This window comes from Rhipicephalus sanguineus, chromosome 1 (genome assembly GCF_013339695.2).
Source record: "Rhipicephalus sanguineus isolate Rsan-2018 chromosome 1, BIME_Rsan_1.4, whole genome shotgun sequence".
NCBI lineage: Eukaryota > Metazoa > Arthropoda > Arachnida > Ixodida > Ixodidae > Rhipicephalus > Rhipicephalus sanguineus.
The window spans coordinates 156,538,588-156,555,136 of NC_051176.1; the positions used below are offsets into that span (position 1 = coordinate 156,538,588).

The 16,549-nt window shown below is 48.4% G+C and overlaps 3 protein-coding genes across 3 annotated transcripts in view; 1 reads left to right on the forward strand and 2 right to left on the reverse strand.

The window, feature by feature from the left end:
* The window catches only part of LOC125759074 (uncharacterized), a 67,176-nt gene that overhangs the window by 30,997 nt on the left and 19,630 nt on the right, over positions 1 to 16,549 (forward strand). The gene's annotated exons all lie outside the window — the stretch shown is intronic.
* Positions 2,176 to 2,925, reverse strand: LOC125757041 (uncharacterized protein K02A2.6-like). Its single transcript, XM_049412119.1, has one exon. It carries the CDS (start codon positions 2,923 to 2,925, stop codon positions 2,176 to 2,178), a length of 750 nt encoding a protein of 249 aa, XP_049268076.1.
* Positions 2,453 to 5,051, reverse strand: LOC125759073 (uncharacterized). The gene is made up of 2 exons (XM_049417328.1): positions 4,500 to 5,051; positions 2,453 to 4,124 (listed from the first exon to the last, which is right to left on the reverse strand). Exons 1-2 carry the CDS (start codon positions 5,028 to 5,030, stop codon positions 3,978 to 3,980), a joined length of 678 nt encoding a protein of 225 aa, XP_049273285.1. The 5' UTR covers positions 5,031 to 5,051; the 3' UTR covers positions 2,453 to 3,977.

Genomic DNA, 16,549 nt, shown 5'->3' on the forward strand with positions numbered 1-16,549 from the left:
CCTTACACTCTCTCAGCAATCATGTGATGGCGTCGGCGAACGACATTCTGCAGACGCGCGATGAACCAACGCGTTGTATCCCAGTCAGAACGCGCTTGCACGCGCTAGTGCGTTCGGGCCTGTGTAAGGGGCTGGGTAGGACGCTGTGGCCTCTCCCCCTAACACTCTCTCAGCAATCACGTGATGGCGTCGGGGAACGAGATTCTGCAGACGCGCGATGAACCCGCGTGGCGTGCTCCAAGAGTTCGGGACGAGTAACAGCAACAGCAAGTACAGTGAATTCATGGTGTGCCTCACATGCAAGGATGCGTTAACATCGGGCAAGGTGACCGTGATGAACAGAACTTTAAGTCGACCCATGCGCTCCTTCGCATCCCCACACGGTTCCCTTTAGTGGGAGATGGTGAAATTTTTTTCTGTGCTTGATGTTCTGCTTGCACAAAAAAAAGTTGTGGTGGTCTCTAGAGCCTTCGATCATTGAGGAGAGAGAGAGAGAGAGAGCTGAAGAAGGGAGTTTTAGGAAGGTATACATTGTGCATTTGTTGCCTATACATGTGCATAAGTTAAACTAAATAAAAGAAAAATAGTAGAAATTTGTTCCCGAAGAAATTTTGCAATACAATAAAATCAAAAACAAATTTCCCCCATCATCCTACAAAGCGTCCCCTTTCCTGCGACACATAGAAGTACCGACTTTACTAACGTTATGACTAGCTGTTCAACAGAAAAAAAAAAACGTGACTGCATAATGGAGGCTATAAGCGCCGGAGGAACAGCTAACGCGCACGAAAGAAAAGCGATTAAGTGTTCTTTTTTTTTTCTTCTTTTCAACAGCGGACACATTGCGTATGTTCGGCACAAAAGGGATCCATGAAGCAGGAAGATGAGGCGAAGATGTTTTTTTTATGCTGCATGCCACCAGGGAGGGTGAACTTGCACCGTCCCATTGAGACGGGGGGAAGAGGGGCGAGGGGTAGCGGCGAGCACCGGATTGCTCTTAAGCCCAAGCTGCCCCACGCTGCTTGGGCATAACGACAGAGTACAGACACACGTACGCATTAGCCTCATTAATATAGACTACACTTGATGCGCTTTTTTTTAACAGCGAAGCTGTTAAAGCTGGCAGTCAGACGTCCGTTAACAAAACACCCCTGCTGCGCCGTAGCTAAAAACAGCCAAGCCGCCGCCGCGCCGAGGAGCAGCCGCCGCCGAGCCGTCGCTATAGCAACCGCCACAGTTTCTTACACCGTGGCTCAGGGACAGCGATTTCAACAGATTCAGAGTGGCAAGAACTACGCGTATTCCGGATCCGCCCGTCGCCGTCTTTTGGCAGCCGCTTCTTCGGCCAAGCACGCTGGATCCAATCGCCGCCGGCGTTGTGATTCCCGTGCTGCAGCATGAAGAGATGAGGATTAACCAGGTTCGCTGTGCCAAGCTTTACGCAACTTAGTGCAAATTTCCCGCATTCTTTTTAGATGCGAAGCCGCTTATGTCCGTCCACCCCCCCACTGCGCATGCGTGTCCCTCCCCCCTCTCTCTCCTCTAGGAATCATCTACTCTACGGAGAGGCGCGCACGACAGGTGGTGCGACAGCTGCATACTCCGCTGGGGGCGGCACGGTAGTTCCGCGGTATAAAATGACGGAGCGCGCGCGCCTCATTCTCTCCAGCGCAACGCCGCGATGAGCGCCAGCTTCAGCGCCAACGCCAGTGTAAGAGTTAGCGCCAGCAAAAGCGCAAGCGTCAGCGCCAGTGTCTATAAAGTTCCGTGCGTTATGGAGTGTGTGAGGCTGGCATGTTGACGGGCGAAAGAATCCCGAGTCCCTTATTGCGCTTGCTTATAAAGCCACAGCAACAGCAAAGAGGGAAAGTAAAGGGAAAGGACACGGCTCGTGTCGAGTATAAATGATGACGTGAGTTGCACTATCACATCACGATACATCCTTCTCCTTTTGAATGTGCACACATTAGAACAACCACTAGTGTAATGCACGTATTAACAGCACTCCAAAACAAACCAAAAAAAGCAAAGAGTTCAGGGCAACTGTTGGAAATTTGAGTCGTATTGTAGGTGTTGCGGTGGCCTGGACTGGCGGCTGGATCTTCGTAATGACGCAGTGGGGTATGTGGCCATGACTGGTGGTGCATTAAATAGGTCGGGCGTAGCAAGTGCAGTTTATTGGACTTCGTCAGTACTAGGTTCACTTTCCAGGGCACCCTGGATGAAAGCCTCGCTTGTGGGGAGAAGATGTTGCCTGTTCCGACGAAGTCTTTTGTTGTTTTCTGTCAAGACTTCGTACGATCTTGGATACACCTGCTTGACCACTTTCGCTTTCCGTGACCAATACTTTTTCTTGATCCTAACAGTCTGTCCCTTGTCCAGTGGTGGCAGATCCCACTTGGAATGATCCTTTTGAACAAGTTTCCACATTTGTGTTGTCTTCTGGTCACTGAAATCTGGAAGTGTCGACCTTAATCGCCTTCCTTGGAGTAGTTCTCCGGGCGATCGTCCATCTTCTAAGGGTGTTGACCTGTAGCTCAGGAGGCCCAGCCAGAAATCTTCTCGTGCGTCTTTTGTTTTCTGCAAAAGCCTTTTAGCTACCTGCACGCCCTTCTCTGGTAGTCCGTTGGACCTTGGGAACTCCGGGCTTGAGGTGACATGTCTGAAGTCATACTTGCTTGCAAACCGGCTGAAGTCGCGGCTGCTGAATTGGGGTCCGTTGTCTGTACACACCTCATATGGAATACCATACCTCGAAAATATGGCGCCCAGATTGTAGATGACGGTTTTCGCCGATGTGTCACGCAGCTCCTCCACTTCTGGAAAATTATAAAGAGCGCCATACACGGACAGATACGACTTTCCTCCGTATTCGAACAGGTCGATGCCGGCCCTATACCATGGGTATTTTGGTGCTGGCCTCATGATCAGCGGTTCGTCAGGCTGACTATAGGCATAGCGATGGCACACAGCACACCTATGGACCATGTCTGTGATCTCTGCATTATTGTTCGGCCAAAAAATGAATCTTCTTGCCCTTGCCTTACACTTATTGAGGTCCATGTGGCCTCCGTTGATTCGTTCCATCATCTGGCTCCTCATGGACACAGGCACTATCACTTTGGTACCTTTCAGTAAGATGCCTTTCACGACTGACAGTTCAACTGTGAAAGGTTTCAGCTCTCCTTCAACAATATCGCCAGCGCGAATGGCATTACGGAACGTAAATAGGGATCCTTTTCAGCTTCCTCGTGTAGCCGCTTCAGTGTGACATCGCTAACCAGAGCCGTAACCGTGCTCACGGCATGTATTTCCACGTCGGCGTCAGGGTCCGCATCGTCCTGGTCCGGCTTCACGGCTGTGGCTCACGACAGCATGACCGCCAAGATAAGTTCTTTTCCTGGGACGTAGCGAAGAACATAGTCATACTTGAGCAGGCGCAGAAAAAACCTTTGTAATCGAGGCGGCATATCGGCGATTGCTTTTTGAGCTATAGCTATCAACGGCCGATGATCGGTTTCCAAGGTTATCTGTCAACCATAGATGAAGTAGTGAAACTTTTGGCATCCGAACGTCACTGCTAATGTTTCCTTTTCAATCTGTGAATAACGCTGTTCCGCGTCAGTCAGCACCCCTGATGCGTACGCCACAGGACGCCATTCACTTCCGTGATACTGCATGAGAGCTGAGCCCAAACCACACATTGATGTGTCTGACGTCACTTTTGTTTCCTTCTGAGGGTCAAAGGTTGCAAGCAGTGGCTGTTCGCCAAGACTGCCGCAGATACTCTGCCATTTATGCGTGTGGTTTGGGGTCCATGCAAATGCTGCATCATGCTTGATTAGGCTGCGCAAGGAAGCCGTCCTCTGCGACAAGGAGGGTAGGTACTTGGAAAAATAATTTCCTACGCCCAAAAGACGCTGCACTCCCTGTTTCTCTGTCGGCATGGGTGTCTGTTTCATACACTCGATCAGCCGTCATTTGGGTTTTATACAGTCTTTGGAGATAATATCCCCCAGAAATTCGATTTCTTGAATACCAACCTTGCACTTCTTGGCGTTTAGCTTCAGTCCAGCTTGCCTTGCAGCTGCGAGGACTGATCTCAAGCGCTGGTCGTGTTGCTCCTGCGAGGTTCCCCAAATCAGAATGTCGTCAACATACACATGAACGCCCAGCAAGGAATCAAATATTCCGCCGAGGGTCTTTTGAAATACTTCTGATGCTGACGCAATTCCAAAAGGCATCCGCAAAAACCGATACCTCCCAAAAGGAGTGGCGAACGTGCAAATGCTTGATGTTTTTTCGTCTAGAGGCACTTGGTGAAAACCAGCTTTCGCGTCGAGTCGACTGAACACCTTTGCACCAGCTAGTTCTGCCTCAATGTCTTCCCGTTTTGGCATCTCGTAATGCTCCCGTTTTATGTTAGCGTTGATTGCCCTGGGATCCATGCAGACCCTTAACTTTCCATCTTTTTTCTTGACAATTACCAATGGGCTTACCCATTCAGTTGGCTCGTTCACCTTGACCACAACACCCGCTTGCTCCATCCGCTTCAGCTCGCTGCGAAGTGGTTCCTTCAGGGCTAACGGGACTCGGCAGGCGGCTTGAACCACTGGGACAGCATCCGCGGAGAGAACCATCGTGTAGTGTCGTGGCACGCAGCCGGTACCTTCGAATAATTCGCCGAATTCTTGCATTACTTGTTCGGAGCTGTTTGCTGCCACTGCGTCGACTGTCCTGGTAACCAGCCCGAGCATTTCACTCGCCTTGAGCCCGAGTAGTGCCTGTCTTCCTTTCTTGGAGACGTAGAAGGTCAAGTGCTGGCGTCTGTCACCGATGACCACTTCTTGGCTGATGACGCCTATGTGTCCGATGATGGTCCCATCGTATGACCGCAGAGTGGTGTTGCGGTGTTTGGCAGGCGGCATTGGCCGAAGATTCCTGTAGACGGAATACGGTATGATGTTAGCTTGAGATCCCGTGTCGACTTTGAATTTGACTTCATTGCTGCCAAGGCTCGTTGTCCCCATCCAATCTCGTTCATTCCGTGTGCTGCTTCCGTTCATTCCGTGTGCGATGACGACGATGGCGTCGTCGCCATCGTCGTAATCCTGTAGCTCGTCAACGCGCGCCGCTCTTCTGCAGCAAACAGCGAAGTGATTCCTTGCCTTGCAGATTCTGCACGTTTTGCCTTAAACTGGGCAGTCGCGTGACCTGTGTTTTTTACCGCAACGGGAGCACTTGAAGGTTTTGGGGTGCTTCGTTGAAGCTCGAGCAACATTGACCTGTTCCACTTGGTTTACGCTATGTGCCCATGCTTCGCATTGCTGAGCAGCTGCCTCTGATGCTTTGCACATTTTTTCGGCTTTGGCCAGCGTCAGCTCATTGCCTTGCAGAAGTTTAGCTCGCAGGCCGTCGTTGCTAATGCCGATCACAATTTGATCGCGTATCATGGAGTTTGTCAGTTGCCCGAAATTGCACGATCGGGCTTGCATTATATCGCATCCTCTTACGGAACAGATACCGCTCGTAGACCTCATTTGTTTGCGCAGCCCAGTATGCGTCAAGCTTATACTAACGACGGTCTCATAATCTTCCTTGCTTTGACCTTCGCTGAATGAGAACCTGTTAAAAACTTCTAATACGTGTTCTCCTGCTAAGCTCAATAGCATTGCTGTCTTCGTATCCTTGCTTAGGGGCTTGTCATGCGGCTTCGTTACCGTGAAGTATAGCTCCAGCTTTCGCTTAAATCGTTGCCAATTCTTGCCCATATCACCTGTCATTAGCCGTGGTGCCGGTGGCTTCAGCAAGTCCATGTTTCTTCTTGGGCACGTTCGAGGTCCTGCTTCTGCTTGAAGGTGTTGCACCGGGCGGCCACTTCTCACACCATGTAAAGTTCCGTGCGTCATGGGCGTGTGTAGGGCATTGACGAGGCTGGCATGTTGACGGGCGAAAGAACCCCCGAGTCCTTTATTGCGCTTCCTTATAAAGCCACAGCAACAGCAATGAGGGAAAGTAAAGGGAAAGGACACGTCTCGTGTCGAGTAGAAATGATGACGTGAGTTGCACTATCGATACAATGTCAACGTCAGCGCTGACACTGGCGCTAACACTGGCTCCTCGCTGCTTCGCATCCACACATGGTTCCCATTAGCGGGAGGTGGTGTAACTTCTTTTAAATACGAATGCATTTCTTAGTCGAGCTATGTCAGGCGCCGTGCGGCGTCCGCGATCTCTCCGCTCCCGCCCCCCTCTTCCATAGCAACAGCTGCGAGTGCGCGCGCTCCTCCTCGCCCCTAGCAACCGGTGCAGGTGGTGCGGGCGGATCAGCGGAGAGTGAGTGGAGAGGAGGAGCGCGCTCGGGCGCGTGAGGGCGCTCGCATCGCGGGAGCTCGGCGGAGCTCCCGCGTGTGTGGGAGAGTGCGGGCGAGGGTAGGCGCGTGCTTCGGCGCTTCTCCTCTCGGCGGGCGCCCCACTCTCCCGTTCGCTCGCTCGCAAACTGCGCCGGCAATCCCAGTCCTCGCTTCTCGTCCTCGATCGCCGAGTCTGCCCTAGCGTCGGTAGTGACGACGCCGTCGACCCGTACTACTTTGCCAGAAGCGACAAGAACGGCGAGTACTGCGGCGTCAATCTCGTGTCCAATGTGTACGGCAACATGATATCCCACGCCGTTGCCACCTCGCCCGTGCGAGACGCGTCTCCGTACGAGGACATGTACATGCTCGCCTACACCGGAGACGGAGTCTTTGTGGTGACCGTGTACCTCGCGCCCAACCTCGCCCGAGACGCCGTTGCCGCGCAGCTCGATGCGGCCATGGAAAGTGTCTGTGCGCGCTCCAAAAGCTCTGACCCCGTTGTCTTGGTTGGTGACTTTAACGTTGACGTGCGAAAGACGAGTGGACAGTGGCTTGTCGAGCACATGCGCACCAAGCACTCTATGCAGTGTGCCTCTACCGCATCCGAACTCTGCCCCACAACCATTCACGGTACTTGCAACGATCTAGTCTTTACCCGAAACTGTGACGCCCGCATGCTTCTCAAAGACCCTCTGACCGTGCACTTTACCGACCACAAGGCAGTGGTCGTGGCCGTCAAGTGCAACGATAACACAAACAGGTGTTAAATAAATGGTTACCCTACAAATCACCGTCTCGTCATTCATTATATAATTACTTCGCCGCACACTCGCGTTCAAAGAAATGCATTCGCATTTCCTCACGATTCCCTTCGGGGAGGTGGGGTGAATTTTTTTTCTTCCAGCGACCCTCAGACGGTACTACAGCTTGTTCCTAAATGAGATCATATTACAATCAGCAACGAGCTGACAGGATAGGACCTCCGTCGTCTAATCATCGTCACCATAATGGTCGTTACCGTTGTCGTGTAACACTGAAAGGCGGTGCAGTGGTTACTGGGATTGATAGTCATCTTTTTTACAGCGCAAATTAACAGGGCGCACAGACAGAACAGCGTTCGAGCGTTTTGAAAGAGCCGACACCTGCACACTTCGCATCTGTTGCCGTGAGAATCTGCAAAAAGAGCGCGACCTTGAGGGGATAGTTAAAAGCGTTGCTTTAGCCTCGTCTACATTTTAGAAGCCGGCATTAGGGCGCGAAGCAACTACGGTGAAACCATTTAGATGCTAGCGTTTTTCAAAGGTTGTGATCACTTTTTAATGCTCGGGAAAACTCCACCATGCATTATAAAAACGCTACATGTATATGAATTAGAACAGGCAACGGATCTGTTAAAGAATGCTTATTTATCCGCTGTCAGGAAGCGATTACGCATATATACCGGCCGTTCAAAGTTAAGCTTTATGGTTTTCCTAAAATTCAGCACTGGGAGGTACGGGAAAAACACCTTTGCAGATGAGTTTTTAATTAGAGGGGGACACAAAGTGAGACAATTATTATCACTGTCAGCCGCCCAATTAACTAAGACTGAATAATGAACCTTTTAATGAGTGCAGCAAGCGGGCATGTTCGTATTGAACAGTTTGAGGCTGTCGCGTTTCTACACAGTTCCACTTGGAATAATTCTTCTAGCATGTGCCCCAAGATATACCGCCGCAAAGTTTAATTGAGGTTTGCATGATTACGCATACAAGACAGTGAGCACTGGCGCAAAGTTCCTCTCCGATGTGCCGTGGCAATTGCGCGCGGCGTTTAATCTGAGAAAAATGGAATGCATAGGCAAAGATGATAACGGTTACCCCTTTGCTACCGGCTGGGGATATCAATCAATGACTGCTCGTCACATCAGGGAGGAACACTGCGCCGGTTCGCACCGCCTTGCATGCGTCATCATAAAAACCGCAATTAAACTTTACAGCGGGATATCTCGGGGCACAGACATGCTAGAAGAAATATTCCAAGTGGAACTGTGTAGAAACGCGACAGCCTCTAACTTTTCAATACAAACATGCCCGCTTGCTGCACTGGTTAAAACGTTCATTATTCAATCTTAGTTAAGTGGATGTCTGACAGCGACAATTATTGTCCCATTTTGTGTTCCCCTGGATACGTAACTTATCTACAAAGGTGGTTTTCACGTTATTCCCAGTGCTGAATTTTAACAAAACCATAAAGCTTAACTTTGAACACCCGGTATATATATACACAGGGCGTCCCAGCTATCACGCAGCACGATTTAAAAAAAGAGGAACGTCGTTAGGCGAAGGAAACCTAGTGCATATTGTTCCCAGTATACTGTAGTAATCACTGCGAATGTTTTCATTAATCATGTTTAGTTAGTTGGTCCTAATTATGTTTTTAACTCGATAAGTACTCACCTAATCATTAAAATGTCAATTAGGCATATGTAGGCATGCTCGAATGACATCTAATTGCGTTATTTTCAGCAACGTACTAATTGCGTGCTCACTGTTTCCGGCTGATAAAGAAAGCCTGCGAAATATGAAAAATAACACGTGGCTGCGCTTCCACCTTTCGCGCGCTGCGGTCTAGTTACGTGTCAATTTTCAGATTTCGCGGGCTTTCTTTATTAGCCAACAACAACAACAATGACAACAAAAAGCGAACACGCAATTACTACGTTGTTGAAAATAGCGCAGTGAGATGGCATTTGAACATGCCTATATATGCCTCATAGACATTTTAATGATTAGGTGGTGAGTATTTGTCGAATTATAAATATAATTCGGACTAGTTAACTAAGCCCCATTAACGAAAAAAATTAGTAGTGGCTACTACAGTATACTGCGAACAATATGCACTAGGTGTGCTGCGCGTAACGACGTTCCTCTTTTTTCAAATCGTGTTGCGTGATCGCTGGGACGCCCTATCTGTCTGTCTATCGGGCACTGAGAAGCACTCGAAGAAGTTGGCTTTTTCTCTAAAAAAATTGGCTTTTTTTTCTAGGAAGGGGACTTTTGCGCATGCATTTGGGAGAGCGCGCGGTGTGATTACGAGGGTGCCACGCGGAGCCAGTATCAACTACCGCTTGCCATCTCCTGCTTTCCCCCATGATTCCTCGTTGTTGCGCCGCCAGTACTTTTTGCGGGGTTGCCGTTCGCTTCTGCGCTCGGTTTGCTGACACGATGAATGCCGTAAAACGGAAGAACCTGCTGTTCTTCTCGAGGTGGCGATAATGTATACAGTCGAACGTGAAGAAACGAAGCCTTACGTCGCCGCTGCGTACAGCACCCCAAGAAGCACGCTGAGTATGATATCGAATAACGAGGCCGACATTAGGGCCAAGGCAGACTAGACGCTTACAGAGCCCAACGAGTACGCATAGCTGAGTATGAATATCATGACGCATCATTTACACCAATACCATATTTTCTAGCGTATAAGCCGCCCAAGCATATAACCCCGTATACCCACCCACAAACCGCCGAAAAATACATAAAAAAAAAACACGCGTATTGCTATAAAGGAGTCTTCATTACATTTGAGTGAGCAGAGCCGTGAAGCCAACTTGTGCACCGAAATTTGCGCTAGAGGTACAATAATTTCATTAACAGTTGTATATCCAATTAGTATATATATCGAACTAATTCTCCTATGTTCAATATATGCGACGAGTCCTAATCAGTATATATATATATATATATATATATATATATATATATATATATATATATATATATATATATATATATAATGCGCGGTGGACTAGACTGGAAAAAACTTTATTTGCGTCCTTCAGGACGAGCTTAGCACGTAGCGGGCGTCTGCTACCCTGTAGGGACCGACAGGGAATACCTGGCGGCCGTTCCATGGGCCTGCTGGACGGCCCATTGCTGGTCGGCGAGAAGCGAGCTTCTGAGGGACCTCTCCCACTTGTCTCAACTCCTTACCTCAGACCATTTCCTTACCTTACGTGAGGAGCCCTACATGCCTCCTTATCTTAAGGAGCTCCTTGAGGGAGCCAGCGTATTCTAAAAGCTTCCTTCAACCTTCGTTTCTAAAAGCTTCGTTCAACCTTCAACCAACAGGCGCGTGTTTCACAAGTCTGGGATCGAGAGTACGTGTGAAATACGGACTAAACGTCCGTTTTCGAGCAGGAATAAGGAATATTTTGTAGGCATAACGATGAATAATAACGTGTACACTGCTTTTGTGGGAAATACTGACTAAACGTCCGTTTTCAAGCAAGAATTAAGGAACATTTGTTGTGCATAATCATGAATGTGTACACTGCTTTTTCGCGATATGAGTGCACAGCCTTTTCTATTTACTTAACTTTCGCCTGTTGCAGAAGACAAAAACAGGATGGTCGAGCAACCTTGGAGCTCATTGCGTTCATTGATGCATTTCAACGGCCTGTTATGTGGGAGCGAGTAATAAAGATCGTTTAAAGAATTGAAGACGTGGGTGAAATTGATTTTCATAACTGAGCAGAGCTAAGCTTGTCAAATCTCCTCACTTTGGTGCAAATTTGACTCGAATGTACTTATGTCCAATTAAATTATTATGTTTACATTCGAAACAAGGGCGCGTCTATCGGGTCGTACATCGCGCCTTCGTGGATTGACCTGCGTTTTTTTTTTTGCTAAACGAGAAAATCTTACACCAGCGGTTCCCAGGAACCCAAGTCCTGATAGTATTCATATATATGTGCACTATTTTTTAGTACTCTTACAGCGTGGTGCCTCGGAGTTGCATTCTGAGTTGTCACAAATGGTCGGAATATTTGAAGAATGTCGGCCGTCGTCATAACACGTGTTATTCCCTTCTAGGATTCTGTCGGGTTCCTTGGCCTTAGGCTCGATTTCACCCGTGATCATGTTTGCTGGACATATAAACTAGGCTCGTACAAGCTCAACTCCGCACAGTAAGCTTGTCAAAAGGTTTATTGCTCGGGCTTGCTTCTACAACGCATTAAAATAGTCATGCTGCCACAGAGTAGGAGCCAGCTTTCAGGCACAGGTCACTCGCCTGTATCACGACGGATTACTAATCTCAGCGGCTGAGATAATTCGCAGAAAAGGAAAGGAGGGTTTTCTGGGCATACATTGTAGCGCATGCGGCAGCACCACTGTGTTCCCTGAGACCAATGTGATTTCTCTTACCCGGACGACCGCACCTGTCTCATTGTGGAAGCAGCCCGCATGGCATGTGAAGAATGCCATTGTTAGCCTAATCCAAACAAGAACTGCCATTCCTGGAAGACGGCAGCATGAACGGTGGGCGATGAGGGGCCTACCGCGTCGCATTCCTTGTGTATGTTCTTTTTTAGGGGCGAAGCTCCTTAAGGCGGCACCCGTTCGTCCCTCGTAGTAGTGCGTAACCAGTCGTAACGCTAGTACCAGATCTTGACCTCCAAGGTGGTGCCGGTGGGAGATTTTTCCTGTGCGTTGTTGAACAATAAAAAATTCGCAGCGTGCGCGTTAACTAAAAGCCGAATTCTTCTGTCTCTCATTCCCCATTAGCAGCCATTGGCATGTTCCAGTAGGAAACGTTAGTAGAAGTAGAAGTGTAAGTGTTAGCTAAAAGCCGACTTCTTCTGTGTCTCATTCCCATTAGCAGCCATTGTTTACCTCCAAGGTAGTGCCTGGTGAGATTTCCCCTGTGCGTGATTAAACAATAAAAATTTTGTTCAAAACGCCGTTGATTGATGAAATAAACCAACGAAAGACGCCAGATGTTTTCTAAAAGCAAAACGAAAGAACGCCAGATGTTTCTAAAGCAAAACGAAAAGACGCCAGCTGCTTAACGAAAGACGCCAGCTGCTTAACGAAAGACGCCAGATGTTTTCTAAAGCAATGGTTTTCTAAACAATGAAAATTCACAGCGTACATGTAAAATTAAAGTGAGCTGCAAGTCGTCATAACTCATCGAACCTTTAGTATAAACGCGCCCGATCTCACGTCGGTGATGATGTACTGGGCAGAATTCACGGAAGATTCACGGTTTACCGATCAACCTCCGCAGCTTCGCCCACTCATCATCATTCACTCCGTGCATGGATATGCTGTGATTTTTTTCTCTATTCCTGTAAAATGCCTTGTCCTCTTCGCGCTGCGCAATCGTAACGAAAAATGTTGACAGCCGTTCGGCCGCACGCTCAAAAACACGCCTGCCAAGCAGTTTTCCAACAACGACGAGGATACAATTAGAGCGAGCTTGTGCAGAAGTGCAAGTCATCGATCGAAAATAAAAAAATCGGACACACTGTCGCTGACAAAGTACTGCAGAGAAGCGCCCTTTCAGTGCAAGTAGCAAGGTAAGGAGACCTTAAGGTAGCCCTAGAGCCCTAGAGCTACCTTAACTTGAGGGAGCACCAAGGAGAGCCTCAGTGAGGGAACCTTAGTAAGGAGCGTTCCAGAATACGCGATAAGGCGTCCTCAAGCAGTTAAGGCCCCCTCACTGAGGTAAGGAGCGTTTCAGAATACGGGCCGAAGTACGCTCTGTTTGAGAGCTGTTGGGCAGGGCATTTATGGTTAGCAAAGTCGAGAAGGGTTCGAGTCTAGAACGCTTCGTTATAGAAGTGTTGCGTAGCTGTTCTCTTCACAATGGTTGCGTAGTGTTCTCGTGACGATAATATTAAAGGCGAAAATGCTATGCCGAGAGGCGTTATCCGAGAAAAATCGGTTGAGTGTTCTCACGCCGATCATGGCGTCATAGGAGCCGCGAGCAACGCTGTCCATGGCACCGCGTCGCCCAAGCGTGGGAAGCAGTGTGGATGGCTCCAAAGGGAAAGCACTGACGCCGCCGTCATTTTTATTTAGGCTTTTCCTGGTACCATATTTATTCACAACCGACTCTGTATCTACATGGGGCGTACGTAGTAAAGACTTTATACTCGCGCCATCATCCCGCCTTATCTATCCCTTTTATATCGTACGAGAAGTGCCAATAAATAAGTGGGAACCGCTATTCATATTTTAACGCGATAACGTTAAAGAGCTCGTTCCGCAGAAATTACGGTGTCTGCGGCGGCGTCGGCGTCATTGGTTGTGAGCGAAACATCATCTTGTCCTTGACCGAAAAATCAAGAAAGATGCAAATAAAATAAGTAATAAGAAATCTTAGGTGCACGTGAGAATCGAACCCACGTTGTCTGCGTGGCAAGCAGGTGTTCCACCACCGAGCCACTCCATTGCTTGGAGCTGCACTGAAATTAACTTTAATGCTTCACATACGCGTCCTGTGTACAGGTGTCACAGTACGAGATGTAATATCGCAGTAAAACGGGGTACAAGCGTATATTGCCATCGGGCGTCACACCATGTAAACTGCACACCGATTTGGTGGTTTAAAGCCGGCCACCCATTACAAAAGGCACGCACAATACTTCGCGTATTCCTTTACGAACACGTAGTGGGTGCGTCGCAACTTCGAAAAAGTATCGCGCGCGTAACTGCTGCTGGTTTAAAGCATGCCACTCATTACAAAGTGCATACACATTAGTACGCGCATTCTCTTACACACACGTAGTGCATGGGTACACTGTTGTCATAAAAGTGCTGTTGAAGAGGGCGGAAACCTTTACCTTTACTATAGGTATGTCGAGTGTGTGTGTGTGTGTGTGTGTGTGTGTGTGTGTGTGTGAGAGAGAGAGAGAGAGACACTGAACATAATGACAAGCGAAACAGAGCACGATGAGGATGGCGCCGGATATCGCTGTCGCGTTCAACTCTTAAGGCGAAGCTTAAGCGTCCCCCAGTTTTCTTAGGAACCAATAATGAGCTGTGCTCCGAACAAAAGCATTCCGACGAATCTCAGCGCAAGCGAATTGGAATGATTGAACCACCCGTCGAAAAGAAACTCCTATAGGGAACACAGAATGACCCAACATCAAAGACCTTTAGATCAAATTAAGCCATCAAGAACATTGCCATGTGCATGCTTGCGTCCCCGATTATATGTTATGAAATATGTAGAGCCGGTTATATTTTTCGTTCTCATTTCTCTGATGCCTGGCACGTTGGTCGCTGTTTTGAGCAGTAGCTTTTGTAATGGTGCGTGGGGCCGAAAAAGTAGAGAGCGGTATAAGCCATCGCTGCATCGCGGCACGACCCGAAAGATTGAACCGCGTTCGCTATGAAGATTATGAATGGCGCATTCGACATAGTCAATCTCAAATTCCACGTGCGCAACCGCCCACTTCCAAAAGAATGTCTCTATATTTCTTCAAGTGGTAGGGCTTCTATATACATTTCTTTTGCTGCTTGTCTTTGTCGAAAATATGATACGTCCTTGAACAGTGGAAAATATCACCGCTATACAGTCTTCCTTTAAATAAGTGACTTGGATAAAAGCTAGGCTACAAATTAAAAAAATACTTTTCGTTTGTATAAGAGCTGTTAGCCCTTGTCACGATCACTTAGCTGCCCTTATGAAAACTTTTGGCGCAATGGCTTTGGTTTATTGAATACGGGCGAATAAGGACGTGCATGAATCTTTTGTCATGTTGGCTGAACCAATCGCTATTAAGGTTGCTGCAATTGTTATAATAGCATTGCCAACGCGCGCAGCCATTGGCCAATTTTAATGCGTAAGCATTCTTTGGTGAATAACGGTGAACATTGATCAGAGCAGAAAATCACGCAACGCGAAAAGCTTGATAACCTGTATCACATGGAATACATAGGGCTCCATAGAAAATCCACGGGAAAAACTGTATTAGGGGTGAACCAACTTGAAATTTGGGGGTAGGGGAACTTAAAAAGTTCGGCAGGATGTTACACACTCTGCGACACTCGAAGGCGAAATCCTGCTGCACACTTGGTAATGCATTAAGTTATAAAATCGGGGAGCAGACTTGTTGCAAGGCAAAACGAGCTGCGTTCGCCGTCGATTGCATTGTTGCTCGTCTTCCTCCCCCCCCCCCCCCTCTCTCTCTCCTGCCGCCTCTGAGCCTTCTACACCTCACGCGGTGCTGCACAATGTACCCCCGGGATCGGCCCACCTTTGACCAAGCGACGATGTAACGTTATGGCGTAATCGTATGACGTCACGTCAGGAACTCGTAAGACGACGTCATCATGTACCATCATCATGACGTCACAGGTCGGCTGTTGTGATTACGTCACACCAGCCATCATTTATGGCGTATGTCACGTGTTGCGCGCGCTGATTCTTCCCTGTCCACCCGCCGCTCGCTCGGACGCCACGTGGGTTTGTGTACCACTTCATTCGCCTGCCGTGTTTCGGTCAAGGTCACCGCGAGACGAGACACTTCAGACTTCGGCCTTAAAAAGTTGGGAGTGTGAGCTCAATTGAAAATTCGGGTCGTGGGTCATAAGTACAGGCCGGATTTTTAGGCATTAAAAAAGCGCGTTTTAGGCGCCAGGAATAGGCAGGCAAAACAACGTTCTCGGCGTCAATAATAGGCAGGCAAAACGCGTTTTAGGCCTCCAACGTCGTATATGTAGGGACAATAAATTTTACATAAATACGAATAAGTTCAAAACAAACACGTGCGCGACCTGTATCTACGACAGGAAAGCAAAAATTTCTATTGTTTATGATGGCACAAGAGCGCCAACAGTTGAGCACAGCCGTGCAATTGTCCTTTTTTCCGCACGGTTCGCAGAATACGGTCTCTCCTTTTATTCTGTAGCATGGTGAGTCAAGTGTCCACTATCGAATCGACACACTCCTGGGTCTCTTTCTTTTCGGCATGGCTGAGAAGGGCAGCACAGGAGCAGATAGCCAGACCGCTGAAAGACCAGATGGGAGGGATGCCTCGTATTGGCCGGTTCTGATCGCGTATAGACCAGAACACAGCGAATTCCATGCGCATCGCCATATTTGCATCGCGCGTCGCGCCATCTATCGCACACGCGACGAAACAACATGCGCGGGCTGCCACGCCAGCAAACGCTACACAGAGCAAACGTGAAACTCCCGAAACTCAGCCCGTCGGAGAGCGTGTTTCGCGTCTTTTCTAGCCTGGACATTTTCGCTGATTTTATTGGAACATCAAAAACATCTTGCTCATGCAAGTCCACAATGTATACAGTACGTGCTAGGCTGCGGAAGCAACCTCGTCATTTGTAAAAAAACGTTCTCGCTGTAGTACGCGTGAATCGTAATTGCAGTGCAGCTCGCGAAAGAGTGAAACGATGTTT

Excerpts from the sequence above, each read along its gene's own strand:
- LOC125757041 (XM_049412119.1), bottom strand. The coding sequence starts at position 2,925 with ATGAGGCCAGCACCAAAATACCCATGGTATAGGGCCGGCATCGACCTG.
- LOC125759073 (XM_049417328.1), bottom strand. The coding sequence starts at position 5,030 with ATGGGGACAACGAGCCTTGGCAGCAATGAAGTCAAATTCAAAGTCGAC. Across the intron at positions 4,125-4,499 it reads TGAACGAGCCAACTGAATGG|GAGCAACACGACCAGCGCTT; the intron begins GTAAGCCCATTG and ends GGAACCTCGCAG.